General features: G+C 53.7%; 2 protein-coding genes across 4 annotated transcripts; one reads left to right on the top strand and one right to left on the bottom strand.

The window, feature by feature from the left end:
• The first annotated feature begins 1,616 nt into the window (after positions 1-1,616).
• TRIM40 (tripartite motif containing 40) lies at positions 1,617-14,127 on the top strand. Of its 2 annotated transcripts, XM_073889556.1 has the most exons (5): positions 1,617-2,770; positions 11,552-11,647; positions 12,183-12,407; positions 12,641-12,663; positions 12,837-13,679. In XM_073889556.1, exons 1-5 carry the CDS (start codon positions 2,426-2,428, stop codon positions 13,087-13,089), a joined length of 942 nt encoding a protein of 313 aa, XP_073745657.1. In that variant the 5' UTR covers positions 1,617-2,425; the 3' UTR covers positions 13,090-13,679. The 2 variants fall into 2 exon arrangements, with proteins under 2 accessions (XP_073745657.1, XP_073745658.1); XM_073889557.1 differs by lacking the exon at positions 12,641-12,663 and having other exon boundaries at positions 12,837-14,127.
• A 564-nt stretch (positions 14,128-14,691) lies between these two features.
• Positions 14,692-22,155, bottom strand: LOC112813517 (tripartite motif-containing protein 10). Of its 2 annotated transcripts, XM_025858572.2 has the most exons (8): positions 21,913-22,155; positions 21,277-21,767; positions 20,168-20,263; positions 19,560-19,790; positions 18,898-18,920; positions 18,537-18,652; positions 17,713-17,745; positions 14,692-16,517 (listed from the first exon to the last, which is right to left on the bottom strand). In XM_025858572.2, the coding sequence occupies exons 2-8, from the start codon at positions 21,703-21,705 to the stop codon at positions 16,000-16,002; spliced, it is 1,446 nt and encodes a 481-aa protein (XP_025714357.1). In that variant the 5' UTR covers positions 21,706-21,767; positions 21,913-22,155; the 3' UTR covers positions 14,692-15,999. The 2 variants fall into 2 exon arrangements, with proteins under 2 accessions (XP_025714357.1, XP_025714356.1); XM_025858571.2 differs by having other exon boundaries at positions 21,277-22,155.
• Positions 22,156-23,463: the final 1,308 nt, after the last annotated feature.

The following is a 23,463-nucleotide window of genomic DNA, read 5'->3' as shown; positions in this document are numbered from 1 at the left end:
ACATGTTTGTTTTTACGATTTCATTTGGTCATTCATCTCTTGACATTGCGTTTATGTTTTTTTTTCCGCGGAGAGATTTAAGAAACTATTTATTACTGAAGCATAGTGGACAAGAGTGTTACTGTGTTTCAGGCGCACAACATGGAGGATGGACAGTCACGCGCAGTACGCGCGGCTCATCACCACGAGCGCCGTCACCATGTGTTCCCATGCAATATCATCTCAGGGTCCTGACCGAACTCCCTCCACGCAGATCTTTCTAGATGGGGCTGACTCTGTCTTTCCTTGCACGATGTCTTCACTGAAATGTTCTTAAGCTGGTGTGAACTCGGATAGAGTGGACCCCTGCCTTGCAGTTGTTCAGTTAGCTGGTAGGAAAATCAAGAGAGCACCGAGTGACTGTAGACACTACCAGATGGTCTAAGGTGCTGGTTCTTCCCGTCTGTCCAGAATCCAGCTGTTTGTCCCCCATCCACTTATGAAGCCTGTGCTGAGCTCTAAGACACGACATTCTGTGGTGAGGGAGCCTGTGCTCAGCACGACACACATCGGGACCTGGGTCCCGGCTCTCCATTTGCCCTAAGGGGCCATGGGCAGGTTCCCCATCTCACATCATGAAATAGGACAGAAATGTGGAAGGATCAAGGATTAGAGCCTGAAGAACAGATTCGGTCAGGTGGAGCTGGGGTGCTGTCCTGCATTGCTGATTTCAGGAGGTGAAATCTCAGTTCTGCCACGTTTCAGAGGGAGGTCGCTGGGCTGAGCAAGTGAAGGAGTGGAAGGGGCTCCATGCTGGATGTTCAGGGGGCAGGTGGGGAGAAGCTGGGGGCCTCTTGCACACAGCCCCCGTGCGTGCGTGTGCATTTCGAGAGGCAGCTCTGTGGAGGCCGGCTTGGAAGAGGAGAGTGGGCACGAGCTCCCCGGCTCAGGGAAGCCACGCAATGAGGTGGTGCGTGCAGTGAGGAGGATGCCACCCCACCCATGCGCGGAGCTTCCCGGGAGCTGCCTCCTCGGAGCAGAAGTCAAGGACCTGGGCAGCAGGCCGGGGCCAGAGGGGGGAGAGGGGCTGCGGAGTGAGGCTCTCCCAAGAACCCCGGACTTTTGCAGCATCTGTGGCAGCTGTTTTCGTTTCTTAAAGATTTCATTTTTAAGTCATTTCTATACCCCACGAGGGGCTTGGACTCAGGGTCAAGAGTCGCAGGCTCCAGCGACGGAGCCAGCCCGGCACCCTCCTGTCAGCCTCATCAGCAGGACCCCCGGGCAGCCTGGTGTCAGGGCGGGGGTCAGCCCCAAGACAGTGGGCGGGACCGTCCCGGGGTCGTGCGTAGATGTGGGGTTCAGGGACACCGGACCCAGGGCTGCACAAGCTGGGGTTCTGGGGAGTGTTCACGCTGACCGTTGGCTCTCGCTTGTGTCATATTCACACGGAACGCACGGAGACCTTCCTCCTCCCTGTGTGCAAACAAGCCACACCTTCTCCAGCCAACGTCCACCTCACCTGTCTGCTACCCTAGACCCGCCACCCGGCCCCGCGAGCTTCACCTTCCTGGCAATCCAGTGTTCCCAGAGAGGGTGTTCCCGACACACGGCCATTGTCCAAACTGGCACTCGGGGAAGAGAGCCGTTCACCTGCTGGCCCTCTGTCCAGACAGCCCGGAAGACGTCCTGGAGTGGAGCCCAAGGGAGCTTCTCGGGAGGAGGACCAGGCAAGCGGTTTGCGGATGCAGGAGTGAGGATGTTTCAGACAAGTGCGGCCGTCTTGGCCCCTCTTTGGAGACACTCTGAAAGGAAGGGAAAAGGCCTTCAGACTTTGCACAGGCCCCTGGTCTGCTCCACACGCCCTGTTCTTTCTCTTTCTCTCTCACCGTGGAATCCATGTAACCCCAGAAAGGATGTTGGCTGAGAGAAAGAGACACGGATGCAACGGCTGGACTCGGTGGCAGTAGCTAAATTCTTGGGCTGTTGCCACGAGCCTCCTGCTGTCCCGTGTGGGGGAGGACACGCCGAGCCCCTGCCGCACTGTCTCCACCTCGGGCCCGTCAGCAAAGACGACCAGCTTCAAAGTTCATGACGCTCTGGCCTTGTCACTCTGAGCTGAGCAAACACAGAAAGCTCTGAGAGGAAAACAGTGGCTTCCGAATCGCCGGTTTGCTCCCGACGTGTGACAAATAAGAAGAGATTTTCAGCGGCTGGAGGGAGCGCATCAAGGCTGAGCAGAGAGCTTTGCCACGGGTGCAGACTGGGGCGTGCGTGGTCGGGCTGTGGTTCCAGCAGTTGCCTGACGTTGGGGGCCGAGCCGAGCTCTCTTCGCTGCCGGGGGGCTGCCCCCCCCCAGCTGGGCCTTCTTGTCTGGACTGCCTTGGTTCAGGCCCTCCAAAACCCAGTGGGAGAAGGAGGCCCTGGGGCCGGGAGGTCGGCAGAGGCCATGGTTCCTCCACAGGAGGATGGCCGGGGAGAGGGCATCTGCCCCATCTGCCAGGAGCTCCTGAAGGACGCTGTGAGCACCGAGTGCAGACACCACTTCTGTCGAGGGTGCCTGGCTTGGCACGTGGTGAAGGCCTCAGCCTCCGGAGTCCTCCGCTGTCCCCTGTGCCGGAAGCCCTGTTCCGAGGGGGTGCTGGGGGCGGGCTACCTCTGCTCCAGCCACCAGAAGAAAGTGTGCTATTTCTGTGAGGAGAGCAGACTTCTTCTGTGCGGGGAGTGCCTGGTGTCGCCTGAGCACCAGGGGCACCATGAGCTGGCCATTGAAGATGCACTCAGCCACTACAAGGTAAGGCCAGGCCACCACCTGCCCCAGAGCTCCCTCCTACCCTCTGCCCACACAGGCTCCGGAACTAACAGTTTCCTGGTTCTTCTGCTTCATTCTACTTTGGACCCTTGCCCTGACTTTTCCACCATATACGTGTCAGTGCATTGATAGGAGTCTGAGCAGCGCTGTCTCTGTGGTGATGCATTCCCAGGAAGCATGCTTTGCCCTCAGTTTGCTCATCTGTAGGATGGACTTGAGCCTGAGAATGCACAGATCTTTCAGGCCTAGACTACCTGGTTCCCCTGCTTGATAGAACTAGAAATTTGGTGGGAGATGTAATCAGCTTTTGCATATGCTGATAATTATCCTGCAAATATATATATATTTCATGAGACTTTTGTAACTATGGTTTTTAAAATTTAAACTCCAGTATAGTTAACATACGGTGTAATGTTAGTTTCAGGTGTGCAACGTAGTGATTCATCATCTCCATACACGGCCCCATGCTCGTCCCAACAAGTGCTCTCCTTCATCCCCATCACGTTTCCCCCATCCCCACTCACCTCCCCTCGGGTGATCAGGGTGTTCTCCAGAGTTCACAGTCTGTTTTATGGTTTCCTCTCTCTCTCTTCCCTTTGCTCATTTGTTTTGTTTCTCAAATACCACACAGGAGTGAAATCATATGGTATTTGTCTGTCCTGAAAATATATTGAAGCCTGGAAATTAGTACATGATTCTCTCTTTTACCTCTTCCTTTGTCTCCCTCCCTCCCTTCCTTCCTTCCTATAGTGGTTATTTTTATCCTATTTAATTTATTATCATAAAAGTTACATGCTCTTGGTAATACATTCAGTCAACACTGTAAGGTATGAAGTCAAAATAAAAATCTTCCTGCTTCCCGAAGGTAACCACTGTTGGTTTTTGTGTATCACCCTTCCAGAGAACTGTGCGTGTGAATGCACTCTTTAACACTCCCCACCATGGATTCTCCATGTTTTTTTTTTTTTTGTAAGTCATTTTTGTCGTCTATAAGTACATCTTGGACATTTTCCCATTTTCCTATCAGTGTGTGTAGATAAATTCTTGTGAAGTCTTTTGCAACCACCACACGGTACTCAATTCTATGAGTGCATGAACTGGCGGACATTGAGTTATTTCAAGGTTATTGTTTTGTTTTGAGATCGCATAGAACGTTGCAGGGAACATCCTTCAACACATGTTTTAGAGGACTCAGCGTATCCAAGATAACATTTTGCTGACAGTGTGAGTTACCTTCCAAGTGAGGATGGTTTTTCCCGTCCCAGTTTATGGACTAATCCAGAGTTGCCCCACGGATCTGGATCCCTGCTTCATATGCACATATAGCTGCATGTTTTCCTGACTCCCTCTTCTGTCTCTTCCTGCCTGTGCGCCCAAGCATTTGAAATACACACCTTTGCAACGTGTATTAACGTCAGGTAGGTCTTAGAACCCTCATGATACTCTGATATGTTAGATTTTTTGTGGATATTCATTATGTTTATTTTGCCCCTTGGCTTTATCATTATTTTTATGAACCTGCCCACCCTCCAACCCCAATCCAGTTAGTATTTGATTGGGTGGAAAACTGACATATTTTCACCAGGGTGTCTTTCTGTCCAGTAATGAAAGATGACTATTCAGAATCTTCCTTTAGATACTTTACTTTTTGAGAACGTGTTCTGATATAGGAGAAGGGGGAGTCCAGGTTGGAGGGGAGGATGGGAAGTGAAGACATAGTTTAGAAAGCCAGGGAGGCCAGGTTCCCTCGGTGCAGGGCACAGGGAGAGGTCTCCCACCACTAGCGAGCCCGGCACAATCACTCAGTGATTTATTCAGCTCTGTGCTCTGTGTAGGATGTTGTATGGTGTTGCAGGAAGCAGAGGTGATTCAGAACCCCTGTCCTTGGTCTGCCTTTAAATTATGACAGGAAGCCTGAAATTAACAATATCTGTTCACTTGTGAAAGACTTAAAGAAATTCCTGGAGTGTGTCAGAAATGACCATATATGCTGGGAATACGGTGGACAAAACAGATGCCATCCCTGCTGTGAGGGTTCCGCAGCTGAGGGCGGGAGACAGACAAGAAGTCAAGCAAACTGTGAGTTTTTTTATGAGCTAGGAGGAAAATAAACAAGGGTCGGACATGGGAGTAATGGTGGCCTTTGTCCGTAGTGTCATTTGCAAATATCTTCTCCCATTCTGTGGGTTGCCTCTGAGTTTTGTTGACTGTTTCCTTTGCTGTGCAGAAGATTTTTATCTTGATGAAGTCCCAAAAGTTCATTTTTGCTTTTGTTTCCCTTGCCTTGGAGACGTGTCTAGCAAGAAGTAGCTGCAGCTAAGGTCACAGAGGTTGCTGCCTGTGTTCTCCTCCAGGATTTTTTTAAGAGTTTATTTATTTATTTGAGAGAGAGAGAGATTAGGAGAACGAGTGGGAGGAGGGGCAGAGGGAGAAGCAGACTCCCTGAAGAACAGGGAGCCCAATGTGGGACTCGATCCCAGGACCCTGGGATCGTGACATGAGCCAAAGGCAGACGTTTAACTGACTGAGCCACCCAGGTGCCCTCTCCTCTAGGATTTTGATGGATTCCTGCCTCACATTTAGGTCTTTCACCCAGTTTGAATTTATTTTTTGTATATGGTGTAAGAAAGTGGTCCAGTTTCATTCTTCTGCATGTGGCTGTCCAATTTTCCCAACACCATTTGTTGAAGAGACTGTCTTTTTTCCAGTGGACATTCTTTCCTGCTTTGTCAAAGATGAGTTGATCATAGAGTTGAGGGTCCATTTCTGGGCCCTCGATTCTGTTCCATTGATCTATGTGTCTGTTTTTGTGCCAGTACCATACTGTCTTGATGATGACAGCTTTGTAATAGAGCTGGAAGTCCGGAAATGTGATGCCGCCAGCTTTGCTTTTCTTTTTCAACATTCCTCTGGCGATACGGGGTCTTTTCTGGTTCCACACAAATTTTAGGATTGTTCCAGCTCTGTAAAAAATGTTGATGGTATTTTGATAGGGATTGCATTGAATGTGTAGATTGCTTTGGGTAGTATAGACATTTTAACAAGGTTTATTATGATATGGTGTCCTTCTTCATCTCTTATTACAGTCTTTGGTTTAAAATCTAGTTTGTTTGATAGGAGGATTGCTACTCCAGCTTTCTTTTGATATCCTATTAGCATGATAAATGGCTCCACTCCCTCACTTTCAATCTGGAGGTGTCTTTGGGTCAAAAGTGAGTCTCTTGTAGACAACATATCAATGGATCTTATTTTGTTGTCCAATCTCCTACCCTATGTCTTTTGATTGGAGCATTTAGTCCATTTACGCTGAGTGACTCTTGCAAGATATGAATTTAGTGCCATTGTATTGCCTGTAAGGTGACCGTTACTGTATAGTGTCTGTGTTCCTTTCTGGTCTATGTTACTTTTAGGCTCTTTCTTTGCTTAGAGGACCCCTTTCCATATTTCTTGTAGGGCTGGTTTGGTGTTTGCAAATTCTTTTAGGTTTTGTTTGTCCTGGAAACTTTTTATCTCTCCATTTTCAATGACAGCCTAGCTGGACATAGTATTCTTGGCTGCATATTTATCTCTCCATTTTCAATGACAGCCTAGCTGGACATAGTATTCTTGGCTGCACAGCGGCCAGCCTAATGTGTCTACTCTTGTAGGTTAAGGACCTCTTGTCCCAAGCTGCTTTTAGGATCTTCTCTTTATCTCTGAAATTTGCAAGTTTCACTATACTATGTCATAGTGTTAACCTATTTTTGTTGATTTTGAGGGGAGTTCTCTGTACCTCTTGGACGAATGCCTGTTTCCTTACCTAGATTAGGGAAGTTCTCAGCTATAATTTGTTCAAATAAATGTTCTTCCCCCCTTTCCCTGCTCTTCCTCTTCTGGGACTCCTATAATAGGGATATTATTTTGCTTTATGGAATCACTTAGTTCCCTAAGTCTACCTTTGTGATCTAATAGTTTTCTTTCCCTCTTCATTGCAGCGTCATTATTTCTCATCATTTTATCTTCTGTATCACTGATTCACTCTTCTGATTCGTTCATCCTTGTTTTTATGGCTTCCACTTGGGACTGCATATCGGTTGTAGCATTTTTTATTTCAGCCTGACTAGATTTTAGTTCTTTTATCTCTGCAGTAAGGGATTCTTACTAGTGTCGTCTATGCTTTTTCAAGCCCAGCTAGTATCCTTATAATCATTGTTTTAAATTCTAAGTTCAGACATTACTTACATCTGCATTGATTAAATCTCTGGCTGTCATTTCTTCCTGTTCTTTCTTTTGGAGTGAATTCCTCCATCTTGTCATTTTGGAGGAAATAAAAAAGAAAGAAAAAATAGAAAAAAGAAATAAGAATAAAAAAATGAAAAATAAAAATGAAAAAAATTAAAAAATTAAAAATAACATAAGATAAAATAATATACATATAGGAAGCTAGTACCTAGGTGTGTTTTGGTCTGCTTGTTATGAGAAGCTTGTTAGAAGAAAGGTCGTAAGAAAGAAAAGAAAAGGAAAAGAAGAAAAAAACTAAAAACTAACATATATATATAGATGTATAACTAATATATGTATAAAAACTATATATATATAATACAATAAAAAGTTTAAAAATGCTCTTTCTGTATTATAACGTTCATTTTCAGGCAGTTAGTACTGTAGATTCAAATGAGAGTCTGCTGGGCTCATATTTCCTGTAAGCTACTTTCCGGATCTTTTCTAGATGCACGGTCATGTGGACATTGTCAGGCTTGGTCATCAACACCATTCCCCCTCATAAAATGTAATGGGTGATTTCATTCTTATTCATATTTTGGGACACTTTTGGCTTCATAGGGAGCATATTTTTGAAAGCTGGTAATTTGTTTTGGCTACTGTATTAGGAAAATGTAAATTTTGGTCTGTTAGCCACTTCTGTTATGCATTTTGTGAACAAAGCTTTTGAGAAGGAATTTCAATGTTGCTAGATTCTCACATTTCATTACTACTCAGTGCCCTTTTTGGTCAGTTTTTCTTACTGTGAAACCACATTTTATCTCATATCTGATAGGATCACAAACGGTTAAAAATATTCATTATGACAAAAGAGGTCTTGCACTATTCCCTGTATTTCAATCTGTACTTTTTTTCTCTGCGGGATATTTTAGGAAAGCAAAAGTTTATACAATTTTGATTTTTAATTCTAATGAGTGCACATTCGTATGACATTCACCTACTAAATGTTATTTTAATGCAAAAATGGAGGGATCCATTAAAAAAAGTGGACTTTACCTTATTCATTTGAATATTGGCGATGATAGGTCTGTATTATCTTTGATTATTTCATGCATTTATCTTTATTACTACCTTTGCTTTCTTTTTTCACTTACACAATGTTTGCAGTTGACTTCAAACTTTTTATTAAAGTTTTAAACTATATAAGCAGAGGGGGAGACAAACCATGAGAGACTCTTAATCATAAGAAACAAACTGAGGGTTGCTGGAGGGGAGGGGGTGAGGGATGGAGTAACTAGGGGATGGGCATTAAGGAAGGAACCTGATGTGATGAGCATTGGGTGTCATACACAACTGATGAATTATCGAACACTACATCTGAAACCAATGATATACTATATGTTGGCTAATTGAATTTAAATTAAAAAAATAAATTTTAAACTATACCAGGAGGTAAGACTGTGGCTTTTCACCTGGATCTTGAGAATCGGCCTGATTCTGACAGGCAGAAACAGGTAGCATTCCTGGCAGAGGGAAGTCAGCGATAAGGCTAGAGGGGGTGTGGCCGCATGGGGTGTGTTCAGGAAGCCACACGTAATTCCTCTGGTTAGTGGGGAGCCTGGCGGGGGGGAAGCACTGGGAACGGAGTGTGGGGTCAGGTCCCTGAGAGCCTTGGACACGGGGTTAAGGAGTTTGGGCTTATCTTTGGTAATGAGAAGTCATTTTGAAGAGAGGAATAACATGGGTCAAAGATGAAATATGACTGAGGTGTCCAGCAGGAGGACAGCAGATGGTGAGTCCAATGACAGAGCAGTGGACTGCACAGAAGAGTGGCCAACAAGATGATGCTTGACGTTCCATGTTGACTTTGAGCTGCTGATAGGGCAGTAGGAGAGACTTAGCTCTCAGCTGGAAACATGGGATCGACTGTTAGGGGAAAATATCTGTGTTGGGAATTAGGATGAAATCTGAAGCCTCCAGAATGGAAAATTAAGGGCACAGTGTGGAGATGGAGAAGGGTTCAAGAAGCAACCTGAGGAAGGCGCCCTTCCCCGGGAAAAGTGCAGAGGCAGAGGGGCAGCAGTGGGAGGGTCCAGGGCAAGGAAGGATGGGTGAGGGTGGGGGAAATGGGGAGGGACATGGGGACAGTCACCTCAAAGAAGAGAGGCCCTCTGGATGGACTTCATTCCCAGAGATCTCTGGGGACCTTGGAGGGAGAGGTTTCCAAAGAGAAGCCAGCCCCTGGCTGAGCAGCGCAGGGGCCCTGAGGAAGTGGGGCCCAGAAGGTGGGTTGTGAGAGTAGAGAAAGAACAGCCTGGGAACGTGAGGTGAGGGCCGTCTGTTTGCTTGTTGGAGCTTTTGCATTCACCTGGACATCTCCCCTCCACCTCTGCCACGGGACCCTCGGGATCATCCACGGTACCCATTTACCCCCCGCCCAACTCCTTCTGCCAAATGCTGCAGGTGACACCTGGTGACATTCCTGCCCACTCTGCCTACTTGGCTTTCTGACTGCTTGGATGTCTCTGCTGACCTCTGGCCTTTGGCCTCGATTCACCCACAGACTCTGAGGGCCAGGAAGAACTTCCGAAGTCACCTCCTCCAACTCTAGGCTCTCCCTATACATCTCTCCTTTACCAAAGCAATGCATTTTGAGAGTTTACAAGAGGAAATGAGGCAAAAAATGATAAAAATAAAAAAAAATGCTCCTCATAAAGAGCCAACAGCAACAACAACATCTCCTAAAAATATTTTTCTGACCTGCTGCGGGAAAGATCTAGTGAATGAAACCTACTCTTCAGTTAACAGCACATCCTTATCTTCAGCCCACAAATGCCCTTCTTGTCTTACTTATTTTTCTACTTAATTACTGTCCCTCCCCCTCCCAGGGCAACCTTTGAAGTCTTTCTTGGATTTTTATTTGTAGATGGCTTGGTAAAACATATTGCTGCACCGTGTGCTTCTGTGCTGAATTAACACAATGCTATTGTAGGCTCGTGCTGTTTCTTGCTTTTCCTCACTGCTACGTTGCCCTCGCACATTCCCAGGAGCGGACTGGACGTGACCCCATCTCTCTGGTGGCACAGGGATGCTGTCATGAGCCTTCCTCTTAGCACCGACGTGAGGGAGCCCCTGGGACACTTACCCAGAGACAGGACCACTGGATCATAGAGGAAAGCACATTTAGGTGGCTGAGCCTGTGCACCTGTCACCGGCTTGCCCACAAGTCCTTACATCACCGTCATCTCCTCTTGCCCAGGGGTTATCCAGGTGTCTGATTGGTATTAGTCTGACGGACATCCAATAATGTTTCGTCGTTCTGTGAGTTTCCATTTCTCTGGTCACTGGTGAGCTTGGGCATCAATTCACACACTGCCCTTTGCATGCCTGCTTCTGGGAATTAACTATTCATGTTCTTTGCGAACCTTTCTCTTAGGTTCCTGTCTTGCTACTGATGTGCCGGCTTTCCTTTCCGTATTCCACATCCAAGTCTCTTGTTGGTTTTGGACACTGTGCTGTGACCTCTCAACCTGGCCTTTCGCTGTGAATTTTGTCCATGGTGTTGTCACTGAACCACAATAGTGACTGTTGATGGGGGTTCATCTCCAGACAGCTTTCCCTCCCCACAGGTCACGATTTATTCTTTGACATTATTTTCTGCTAACTTTATAGGTTTACCTTCACGCTTGGGTCCTTACTCCATCTAGAGTCACATATGGGTCCAGGGAGCGACCCAGCTTAGTTTTTCTCTATTGTTGTGAGCCAGTTTTCACAGCGTGGTCTTCTCCAGACTCGGCCCCTTCCCTCACTGATTACGTTCTACAGTTTCTGTGTGATCTTGTCCTGGGACTGTACCGTTTTATCTCCACGGCTTTGTCGGTCCTGTCATCCCGCAGGGCACACACACCTGTAGCTGGTCCGACAGGGGCTGCCCTTTGCTGACACCCCCACCTTCCCTTCCACTTTCATCACGAAATCCTATGTCGATAGCAGCACCAGCTTAGTTTAGTTTCCCTTGTTTATAAAAAACTTGAAAGCAGATTTTTTAGGAACTGAAATCATTCAATATATCTGTAGCTTCAGGGACATAGGGACCCACTGAGACACTGATTTGGGATTGAGAGAGAGGCCTTGCCTCCTCGAGCTGTGGGTTTGTGGGCCCTGGGGCTCTTGTCCACGTAGCCAGGACGGGGGAGGAGGTGCCAGAGGCTTTGCGTCTCCGCGGAGTCAGTCCTGCTAGACTGGCTTCACTGGGTGCACAGTTGCCCGGATCCCCATACAGCTTTTAGATGTTGGCAGAAAACACCTTGGAGTCAATGGAAAAAGTCCTGCTACTGTGTTATTTTTGTGTAGTTAAGGCTTTAAACAATTACCCATTGCTTTCCCCGACATCCTCTATTCAGTGAGCTCGGGTGCCCCTTGCCCCAAGCACGACGCTTCCAGCATGCTCTGGTTTTCGGCAGAACTTTCCTGTACCTCATCCTGGGATCACAACCGCCCGGTGCATGCCATCAAGCACCCCTGCACCCCCAGGCTGACAGACAGGTGTGTGCATCTCTCTAGGAACGGCTCAGCCGCAGGAGGAGGAGACTCCGAAGAGACCTGAGGGCGCTCTGCCGGCTCAGAGCGCAGGAAGAGGAGAAGCTGTGGGCAGTGCAGGTGGGATTCACGGGGTCTCGGGAGGGGCGCCTCTGAGGGTCCTGGCAGCCGGATGCCCTGTTCTGGCCACCATGTCTGAGCAGCCTGATGGGTGTGTCGGGAGGGGGGCCTGGGGGCCAGAAGCCTGTGGGCTGGGTGACTCAGGTCACATCCAGCCCTGTGATCTTCGTGTGGTTTAAACGTGCGTCGAAGCCAGTCTCATCCGCCCGGCTTGCAGCGACCATCAAAGCTGACGAGCAGCTCACCACTGGAAATCACACAAACCGTAGGCCTTTGTCTCTGATGGGCGTGGACACGCTGAAGGTGCAGACCGCGAGGCCCCCAAAGACTGTCTGTCTGCCCCTCTTGCTCCCGTAAATGTGGGGTCTCTCCTCCGCCTGGGACGGGCAGGGAGCTCCAGGCAGGCTGTGCTGTGGCCTCTGTGGATAGTCTGAGAGCGTGGGGTGGGGGAAAGCGTTCTCGCGGGAATATCCAGAGGCTGAAGGGCCGGGAGGGGCGCACCGACAGCGAGTCTCTGGGAATCTGCTTTCTGTAGGCCCAGGTAGGCTGTGGGACCTGCAGGCTGGAGGCTGAGCTGGAGAGCCAGCCACAGAGCAGGAGGGAGCAGGATGCCCCCCTCAAGCAGTGGCCAGACCTGCTGGAGGACACGCCGGCCCCGGGTGCCAGAATCCTGGACGTGTCGCGGGCCACAGCGCAGCTCCGCAGCCTGGTCGCCGCTCTGGACAAGACCACCAAGGGACTGGGCATGGACACGCTGAAGGTGCAGACCGCGAGGCCCCCTGAAGGCTGTGCTCCTCCTCGGTAGCTGGGGGCACCTGCTGGCTGGTGTGACAGGGACAGGCTTCCCTGTGACGCGCGGGGCAGAGTAGGGCACTGGGGAGCAGTGCCCCCTCTGGTTCTGCGTGGTGCCCGCTGACAGGTTGGGGAGGGGGTTGCAGGTGGCAGGAACCTGGGGACCCACTGTGACTGTCACTCTCTTGCCCTGTGTCCTAGGAGGCCAGAGACTTACTGGACAGGTAGGAGCCGTCCCGTCTCCCACGCTCGCCCGCGCTGCCACACCCACAAACACACACCTGCGCTCGGCCTCACCACGGTCTGGGGGATCCCTGGCCCGCCGCTCGTGTCCCGTCATGCAGCACGGCCAGCGAACGATTCAACAGGGCATACTGAAGAATTTCTTTGTTTCTAGGAGCACACCACAGAAATTAGAGGCTGTGTACCCCCAGCTGGAGAAAAGAATCCAGCCGTGCCTTCTGCCATCCTCAGCGGCTCCGACCTGCCCATTCCCGGGCCACCTTGCCTCAGACTCGCCTTCACCTCCTGGCTCTCCCTCTCCCAGCCCATCCAGCCCCCCACGAGGTCAGCCCAGGATGTCCTCACCACCCCCATCTCCCGAACATGAGCCCCTGAGCTCATCCCCGCAGCTGGGACCCGATGCCTGAGCGTCTGACCCAGGCACGGGGGTCATGGCCTCCTTCCCGAGCTACGCTCCTGCTCACGGCTGCCCCCACACGCGTCAGGGCCCATGGCCTCCGCTCAGTCTGAGAGCAGACGGTGGTACCCTCATGATGTCGTACAGGACAGGAACGCCCAGACGCCCGGGGGGGCCCACACGCCTGCACGGGACCCCCGCTCCCGCTCTGTATTTCCGTGACCCCCTTTCCCGTGAGCAGGACTGAGACTGGAATGGGGTACGGCAAAGGGCATGGAGTGTCCCTCCGGAGACTGTGCTGTGTGGTCACGGCTGGTAGGACTCCTCGGACACCGAACCTGCTTGGCTGATGAAGGGTAAAGGCCGGCATGGGGACCAGCAGGCGGCCCCTCCGACCAGCAACAGCCTCCAGCCCCCAGCCCCCAGGCAGCAGGGCCCTCAGTCCTGTTGCTGCAAGAACGTGAGCCCTGCCAACCATCTGAGCGAGCCTCCGGGAGGCCCGGGCCTGCTGCGCCCTGCTTGCAGCCTGGGGAGACCCCAGGCAGAGGTTCCGCGGGGCCCGGGACACCCAGACACTGACAGGGGTCTTGGGCGCGGGAGTGGAGCCAAACCCCCGAATGCAGATGTGCCGTGTGTGTCCTTGCTCTTCGCTCCCTGCTGATTTGGGACGGCTGGTCAGCCTGCACAGGTCTTGTTCTCTCACGTACACAGCGGGCTTACTAGTGCCAACACCCTCCTCATCGGCTGTTGGGGGACGTGTCAGAGGAGAGTTCCATGTGTGTTTCCTAGCTCTTCCTCCGAGGCCTGGTTTTGCCCCCTCACCACCCCGGCCACAGCTTCCCACGACGCCTGGCTAATGGTGGAAAACCCCATTTCCTTCTTTACACGTCTGTTCTTACAACAAGCTTTTCTTTTTTGGGACTAACTTGAGGAAGCTCCGTTCTCAGTACTAGAAAGCGCCGCTGCCACGTAGGGTGTGAAAACCTCAGGTGAGCCCACAGCGGTCAGGACAGGGCTGCATCCCTCCCATGGGGCCTGGGGAGGGTGGCGGGAGGAGGGGCTTAGACCCGAGCACTTCTGGGGAGGGCAGGGGCCCCAAGGGCAGATCTGGGACAAGCAGAGCAGCCAGGCTGAGTCACCGAGTCACCCGTGGAGGGATCCACCCTCCTCCTCTGCACGGAGGCTCCCGCTCCAGGTCAGGTCAGCAGAACTGAGGGTTGGACGCGCAGTCTGAGTGTCTTCACTCACTAGCGGTTGTATTTCTCAGCGAGGGAAACAAGTTGTCTTTCGGGAAGCAGGCCCCTCGTGGGGGGTGTGGCCGCCGTTAGCTTGTTCACCGGGACCCTGCGCACCTGTTTCTGAACGAGGTGTGCCCCGCAGTGGTTCAGGCCCCTTAGTCAGACGGGCTTCCAATCCTGGCTGCGTGATCTCAGCTGTGCAGACACCCACGCTTCACCGGAAGGTACCAGCAGGAAGCACCTCCTGCAGTGACCAAGGTTAGGGGACATAAAGCACGCCCGTCCTCCCACAGGTGGAGACCCTGTAGGCCAATTGTCATTTAACAGGCCCTGCTAACGCCAGTAAAAATACACAGAAAAGCACAATCCACGTCTTGGTGGAACCCCAGGTTTGGGGCTTTGGATGTGTATTATCATCATACAGAAACTCAAATGTGCCTATTGTTTGGAATATACAACATTTTCTGTGACTGTATTTTATAGACAATGAGAACATGCCCAGAGGAAGCAGTCAGCCCCTGTGCAGCCCCTGCCCCTGGGCCCACGTCTCCTCCACCTGCTGGCCGGAGGAGGAGAGGCAGACCCCCGCGCCCAGGGCCTCAGCCTGCACAGGCCTCCTGGGCCCCGGTGGGGAGGTGACCGAACACTTCAGTTTGTGTCCAAGCAGAGCAAACACATCGTATTAAAGAGGTTGTCAGTGAGTGGTACCTTTAAACAGAGTGAAAGACAGCAACCAGGAAACAAAAGGTGTGGAGACCATACTTCTACTGGGCCTAGGATCTCACATTCCACCCTGGGGCAGCTGACGTCATTCTCCGAATTCCAGGCTCATCCCTGCAGCCCCAGAGCCTCGTCAATGCTGCTGCAGGTCACCCAGCACGCCCTGCCGTCTCTGCCCCTGCAGTGGAGCTCTCTGAGCCTCATCCCTTCCCACCCTCCCGCGCTCGAGCTCAGACGGTGAGCTCACCGCAGCAGGAACGGGGTTCTCCGCAGGGGAGAGTGCGGGCTGTGGGTTACCCTGTGGTGGCCAGGCCTCCCGTCTCTCAGCCGGACGAGCTCCCGGGGGAGGGAGGCCGCAGCTGGCGTCAGGGTCTCATGGCCCAGCGTCCAAGGGCTGCAGGGTCAGCCAGCCGGGTGTCTGCCAGCCCTCCTCCCCTGACTCAGCTCTCCAGTCCCCTACAGCTGTCCTCCCCAGGAAGCCCTCCCTGCTGCTGGGCCCCTTGCCCTGAGCTCCCCACACACAGGGCAGCCCACCCAGCACCTGCCGCCCCCCTGCCATGTCCTCTCCCTGCCTCTGGTCCCTGAGTTCCTCCAGATATCAAACAGACTTTCCTTTCATTTTCATACCACCAGTGGTGACCATCCTGCCTGGTTCACAGGTAGCACCCAGGAAATGTTTCTTGAAGGTTCATGTATATGAACCCTCATTTTTCTGGAAGAAGATGTAATGAAGACAGGTGCCCAAGATCACACAACGGTCGGCCACAGGCTGGTCTGGAGCTGGCTCCAGACCTGGGTCTCCTGTGTCTGCTAGGACCGCTGGGCCACGTCCCCGGAGCCCCTGGCCCCTGGGGGTCAGGGAAATGGTCACCCACTTTGTCCTTGCAAGTCCTTAGTCTGCCGCGCTTCTGCCCAACGCCAGGTGAGCCCGGAGGGTCAAGTTCGTCTGACGGGAGGGTGACTCAGGAACTCACGGAGAAGCTAGACCCTCGGCCCCAGAGCCCAAAGAAGGGAAAGACCTTCTGGGTGAAGGAGGCCGTGAAGGTGTAGATGGGCTCCTGGCTGACAGCGTTGACGAAAGTCACCCAGCCCACCTCATAGTCCAGGGACACGCGCACCTGCCGCGGCTGCTCCCCCAGCGCCAGCCGCGTGGGGAAGGAGCCCAGCGCCGACACGAAGCCCCAGGCCAGCCTCAGGGCCCACACGCCCTCCTCCGGCCGCAGGCGCAGCTCCCCCTTCCGCGCCACGTCCTCGCTCACCACGCCCACCGTGCAGCTGCCGCCGTGGGCCAGGTCCACCTTCACCAGCCACGTGTGTCTCCCCTCTGTGAAGCCGCCGTGGGCCAGGACACAGGTGGCCCGGTCAAAACGCTGGGGGTTGTCTGGCGAGTTCTGCCACTTGTAGGAGAACTGGGCGCGCCGCTGGTCCTCAGACAAGAGGAGCTTGGGGTGGGAGGTCTGGGGGTCCAGACAGATGTCAGCTGCGGGGGACAGAGGCGTCAGCAGACATCTATCACCTGCAGGAGGCCCTAAAAGCCCTGCCTCCACCCGCTAGTGTCCTTCTCCACGTCGCGTGTGTGTGCGCGAGAGTCCGGGTGGACCGGCTGCGTGGGCGTCACCCGGGACGGTGGTAGAAATCCCCTCGCTCCGACTTCACCCCAGACCACCCCGAGCAGAGTCTGGGCTTTGAGCTGGTGACTGGCGCGTGTTACCGCCTGCCCACAGGACGCCTGGCTCCCGCACGCCCGCCATCATCGGCTCAGCGCGGTCCTCGGAAAGCAGCTCTGTCCCGGCAAATGGGTGGTCTCCCAAGGCCGCGCCCGCTGCCGCCGACACCCGCCCCGCTCCCGCGTCTGAGATCTCAGAGGGCGGAGACGCCTCGGCTCCACCCGAACGTCAGGGCGCGTTCACCACCCGCTCCCGCAAGCTCTCTGGCTCGTCCGCGGGTTATTTCTGCTGCCTCAGTCATTTTAAGACCACCAGAGTCAGAGGACCACTTCTTAGCACGAAGAGCTCCCAGGCACCCTGCCCAGTGTGGCTTTTAATATCCGTTAAGTTGAGGGCGCCTGGGTGGCTCAGTTGGTTGGGCGACTGCCTTCGGCTCAGGTCATGATCCTGGAGTCCCGGGATCGAGTCCCGCATCGGGCTTCCTGCTCAGCAGGGAGTCTGCTTCTCCCTCTGACCCTCTTCCCTCTCGTGCTTTCTATCTTTCATTCTCTCTCTCTCTCTCTCTCGAATAAATAAATAAAATCTTTAAAAAAAAAAAATATCCGTTAAGTTGAGACACTCGTAAATTCCGATGTGGCGACGGGTCAGAGAGTCCCTTCCAACAACGCGACTCCCCGGGTCTCTGGCTGACAGACGCCCTGGGTGGCGTCCTGCCACCGGCCGCCTTCCCTCCAGCTACCCTAACTGTGAAGCTCCACCTGACGGGGGGCGGTTTCCAGGGACTCCAACAATGGGCTCCTAAACCCAGATCAAAGTCCCCTCGCCCAGGAAGCCCCTCCTGATAGCCCTCGTCCTGTTCTGGTCTGACCTTTCTCCCGGCCTGTGACGAGCAGATGAGAACACGCGCTCCGAGCCGGGGGGATGTGTGTGCCCGCGCGCATGGGCGTGCGTGGGCGGGAACCCTACGCAACGCGGCCCCCCCACTCCCTCGCGTCCCAGGCTGCCTACCTGGCTCATAGTCCAACTCGAAGCAGAGTTTCTCTGTAAAGAGGATACAAACCAGGATGAGATCCCATCCACCGCATGAATGGATAAGGGGCTTAATTTATTTCTTACTGTCCTTGGAAACAATTTTGGGAATAGTCGAAGGTTAGGTTTGATTAGAGGACAATGTCCGTCACGGCCAGCCCCGAGTTTGAGTGTGGGCTCGCCCGGGGCGACGCTGCTATGGGGCGGGCCACGGGGCGGCATCATTGCGGGCGTCCGAAGGGTGCTGGCGGAGAGCGGCGCGCCTGACTCATTCCCCATTATCACGCCCTTTCCCACCAGCACCGCCGGTTCCAGGAAAGCCGGAAGAGTCCCCCCCAGGGGCCTGGAGCGCCCGCGGGATGGCGGGATGCGAGAGAGAGTCAGCCGCCCCACAGTGCGGAGAAAGGCTATCTCTGGTTATTAATTAACCGTGTTCATCATCAGAAACTTATCATGTATTACAAGGGCCTCTGTAGATTTTTTAAATTATTGAGAATGGCAGGTTTTGTTAATCATTACTTTTTATATTGTTCAAGGTCAGCGGATCAGATTTATTTGTGTAATTACTTTTCAAGACAGTTAATTTTTTTTTTCAGAAATCTTCATCTTTACTATCTCTGTTCAGTGTCATGTTATCCCGATAGGCAGATTTTATAAAGATGTGCAAGTAAGGATAGCCAAGGAAGGCACCAGAAGGGTACCAGCCAAAGGCCACTCAAGCCTCTGGCAGTGGAGCATGGGGGGCGTTCCTAGGCCTGGGCTTCATGGACTCCCACCCGCGGGGAGCCCTGGGGTCCTCTTACCCAGAAACATCTTCATCTTCCTCTGCAGAGGGATGGCCTGCTGGGGGAAGTCCCGAATCCTCTGGCCCAGCTCAGGGGACACAGCCTCTGGTTTCCGGCACTTTCTGGTTTCACATCTAGGGGCACAGAAATAGTGGGGTTTGGGAATTCTCCAGACCCAGCTGGCTGCCTGCGAACTGGGCACGGAGACGGACACAGGCAGACACACTTCCTCAGGGACGCACCCCACTGCCCAGGCTTGGGCAACTGCCCGTGCAAATGCATGCGCATGCATGAAGGTGTGCCCTGCCGGCGTGCAATAGCCAGATGCGCGAAGCAGTTTGTGTGCGCGCCCTCGGAGGATGACGGAATGGCAGCTTACCTTATCAGAGTACTTCTGATGTCCTAGGAGAGAGAGGGGAGAGGAATTCAGCAAAGACAAATACCACATTCCCACATAGGAAAAAGGGCCCAAGATCCTGTAGGCACAGAGTTTTGGGATTGATGAGGTGTCTGGGGTCACAGAGGCCACTCCTTTATCTCATGCATCCACACAGTGGAGGGACCTGCCTGCAGCTGGAGGCCAAGGCCCCTGCTCTCAGTCCCATAAACCAGGAGTGTGGCCCCCAATCATGCTGCCCTTCTGATGCCTTGTTGGGACCCCGATATCTTCCCTCAGGTGCCACAGACCAGGAAGAACTTCCTGAGGGTGGCGACACAACATAGTCTGCCTCAGAAACAGCACGTGACATGTTTGCAGAGCACATGATGCTTTCCAGACTGCTAGTTTCCACTGCATTTTCCCGTTGGATCCTCACAGAGCCCCTGACAGGTAGGTAAGGGAAGGAGCCCCCCGATTAGATGGATGTGGGCCGGACAGTGAGAGGCCAGGGAGCAGAGTGACCGGGGAACTGTCCGGGGAGCAGGGAGAGGAGTTCAGGACCTGTCTTGCACACGGGATGCAGGGACACGGGATGAAGGGCAGGTGGCTTGGACAGTGAGATGCCAGGAGTCAGGCTGGCCTGTGGGGGGGGCAGGTCTCACCGTCAGGAGCCCCCGGGCCGGCCTCCTGTTCTTCTCCTCCAGTTCGGAGATCAGGCTGCTGAACCGGCTGATCTCCTCGCTGACCAGGACGTCAAAGTCATCCTGTTGCTTCAGGATGTCCGCATCCAGCTTCTCTAGCTGGGCCAGGAGGACGCTCTGCTGTTCCTCCAGGAACTGGCTCAGATGTGCGAACTCGAAGATCACTTTCTGTCTCTTGGTGGCCACCTGACCCTGAAGGGACGGTAGGGGGGAGGCCGGGGGGTGATCCCTCTGTTTCCTTACTTGTCCACCCCTGGCTCCCTCTGGCCCACATCCACGTCCTCCACGCTCGGTGGAAAATCGGAGCCCCGGCCCCAGGTCCCTGCACTGTCCGCACAGCACGAGGCTGCCTCGTGGGCCCAATCGCCTTCGGTCCTTACAGCGTTTCAGCAAGTGTGGGAGGGCCTGCCGACTTCTACTCCCCACCTCACACAAAAACAGAGACGTGCTAGTTGGTCAGTGCTGGGACTAGAGCGACTTCCCACCGCCTACGCTGGCTACCCTGCCTTGGCTTCAGGGGGGCGCTGGATCCCCGGGCAGGCCGGTCCCGGGAGGGCACGGAGACCTACCAGGAGGACTTGTATCCTCTCGTTTTCTCTTGACTGGATTCTTTGAATCTCCTCTCTCTCTTTTCTTAGACACTCAAGACACTTCTGTATTTGCTCCTGGAGAGAAAGAGCATGAAGTTATGTTACATGGAAGCAATGACTTGTGAAGAGGGGTCGGCCCGCTGCCTCCAGGACGGACGCGCCCGAGGGAGGGAGTGAGCCCTCCCCTCGCCGCCAACACCTGCACCCGGACTGTCCTTGGCAGCTGGCCCTCTCCAGGCCTTTTCCTTCTAGCTTTGCTCTCCAGGAACTCTGACCAGAGCTGTCCCTTCTCCCTGTGCCGGCACAGTCCGCGACTCGGTTTCCCCATCTGAGCCTGGCAGCCTTCAGCTTAAAATCCCTGGTTTGTTTTTCTTTGGTAAGTTAGATCTGGGATCTGTCCCCAGCCTGATATGCCCTTCTTTGAAAGTGTTCCAACTTGCTCGCATATCTCAAAGGGAACATATACACACAATCCTTTCTTGTGAACAGAATCCATTTTCTGTGTATGATTCCAGATGGGAGAAGAAACTTGGATAATATAAAGAGTCGACACTCTGTTTTAAAAACTGCTCGCTCTAGAATAGAGTTAGGAACAGGTATTCACACACAAATGTCCACATAGGGACATTCAGAAATATAATTAACGCTCTCACCGTCAAACGCTAGGGAACTAATCGGCACAGACAGAGGCCCACTTTTACTAGAGCATATGGTGTAAATGACTAAAACGAGCAGGCAGTTATTGGTGGATAAGACTGCACACCACATGTTTACTGGCCCTGCATATAAACACTAGTTTATTTAAAAATACAAGCACGCAGACCTCCCCCCAAACACCACATGCACGGGAACCATGCACACGTTCGTGCACATCACACACTATTTGCACAGTTGTTCCCCCAAACGCGGACATCCTCAGAAGCGCCTGCCTGACCCACTGTGGTCACTCAGCCACCCCGCATGTCCTTGTTGAAGCCCTGGTCTGTGTCGGCCATAAGTAAACAACACAGAACATGCTTCAGCACGCACACCCGGGCCCCTGCCTGAGGGGGGACGGGAAGAGGGAGACCCTGCGTCCCCTGTCCTACCCTGTAGGGCCCTGCTGCGTCCTCCAGGAAGCGCACGGTGTGTGCCCGGTGTCCCCAGGCCTCCCGGCACACCACACACAGCTGCGTCTCATCGTCCTCACAGAAGAAGTAGATCTTTTCCCCATGCTCCTGGCAGACGTCCTCCTCGTCTGAGCCCGGGGTGGACACCAGCTTGAGGCGCTCGATGTTCTCCACCACGCTGGCCAGCTGCCAGTTGGGCCGGAAGCTTCCAGGACGGAAAGGCTCCTTGCAGAGGGGGCAGGTGAGGGCTTCCTCGGGGTCTGGGCCTGGGATTTCGCAGTAGCGGGTGAGACAGCCCCGGCAGAAGTTGTGGCCACAGTCGATGGTGACCGGCTCCCTCAGGGTGCCCTGGCAGATGGGGCAGTTGACCTCGTCCGCCAGGCTGGTCACAGAGGCGGCTGAGGCCATGGCGTGGCTGTGCCCGTTGGCTCCTCAAGGTTACCGTCTGTGCGTGGCTGAGCGGGGAGGATCTGGGAGAACAGCAAGGACACACATTCACCCCGCACAGCCAGACACGGCCCGCCTTAAATACACGCCAACGGCCTCACGGTCGTGGACGAGCGCACGCACGCACACGCACACGCAGACATGCTCGCCCAAGGGCAGGGCGCCCACCTGCATGCCCAGGTCCTCCCGTCCTCCTCCAAAAGGAGCGGACACACACGCTCCAGGAGGGGGAGGGAGGAGGGGCCACGGCCTTCCAGACAGGGCCTCAGTTAGTGTCCGGGCTGCTGCCCACAGCCGGGGGCCCTGCGTCGCTCCCGTGCATCCGCACACGCTCACGGTAAAGGTGAAGTGGTATCTTGGCCGTCCACAGCCGACAGAAATAGTCCTTGCTCTGGGGTGGGAGGGGGACCTGGTCGGGGAGCAGAGACGCCACACCAGCCCCCCCCCCCCCGCAGTAGGACCAGCTGTCTCCAGGGAGATACGGGTATCAGCCTGCGCAGGGAGCGCGAGGGCGCAGATAAGGTGGCTATGCTCGCGGAGCACTTCACCGGCGGGGCACCGGCTTCCACGGAGGTTGGAATAAGCCCTGTGCGGGAGCAGGAAGGAAACCCGCAGCAGCCCGCACCTGTTAATGACTCACACCCCAGGCCTGCGTCCGTCCGCGGCGCGCCCCGAGCCCCCCTGGCCGCTCTGGAGCGGAGCCTCCCGGCGGTGAGTTCGCTGTTCGCGCGGCCAGCCCCGCGTGTGCGTGGGAAGGTGGGGGCGCAATGTGCACTCAGATCTGAGTGTCCCAGAGCCCTGCCCTCACACAAACACCACGTGAGCCACCTGTGCAGCTAGTTTCCGCGTACCACATTTGAAAAAAAGAAGTTAATTTTAATATTTATTTTATTTAGCCCCAAATATGATCATTTCCAGTGTAATCAGTCTAAGAATTAGTAATGAGATATTTTGCGTTCCTTCTAACTGATGTGTAGTTCGGACGGCCGCGCAATCTCCGCTGGGACCGGCTGCATTCCTGTGCTCGGCGGCGCCGTGGGGCTGGGGGCTCCCGTGCAGGGTGGGGGAGGGGCTGCACCCCCGGGAGGGCCAGGGCGGGCGGGAAGGAAACGGGGTACACACACCAGCTCAGGTTCAGAGCGAGGGAAACAGTGCAGGGCGGATCGCTAGCGTCAGAGTGGGAGTTTCCTTGGGTTTTACGCACAGATGCAGGGCGCAGATGAAGAACCGAGGTGTGGACCGTCTTGTGGGGGGAGGGCCACGGGGGGACCACGGCCGAAGCCAGGAGACTCGGACTGACCCCGCCTCGCAGCTCTCCAGCTCCGTGACCGAGGGGAAGTCACTTCACGTGTCTTTCTGTAAAATGGAGGTGATCATGCCTGTCCCAGAGGGCTGTTATCTGATTGGGTGCAGTAATAGGAAAATACTGAGCCCGCATAAATGTACTTATTAAGTCTGTTATCGCTTGGGCTGAGTTTTCTAAATCTTAGGGACATAAATCATTTGTATTAGTTTCTTGCCTTCTCCCGCCTGAAGTTAAAAACTAAAATCGAAGGACTCTGTGACCCAGTGTCACCGTGTTTGGGGGCACTGGGTTCAGGCCTAGCAGCAGTAGAGTTTAGGAGGCCAGCCTGGGTGGATGAGATGAGGAGCTAAGGAAGCAGAGGAGGGGCCCCGACCGCGCCTCCCACCGCAGTCTGGACTTTGATGCTGAGAGCA

Source organism: Callorhinus ursinus, unplaced genomic scaffold (assembly GCF_003265705.2).
Source record: "Callorhinus ursinus isolate GAN/ISIS: 27379988/994484 unplaced genomic scaffold, GSC_fseal_2.0 scaffold109, whole genome shotgun sequence".
NCBI lineage: Eukaryota > Metazoa > Chordata > Mammalia > Carnivora > Otariidae > Callorhinus > Callorhinus ursinus.
The sequence above is the reverse complement of the archived record's forward strand: the minus strand, read 5'-3'. Positions and strand labels throughout refer to the sequence as shown.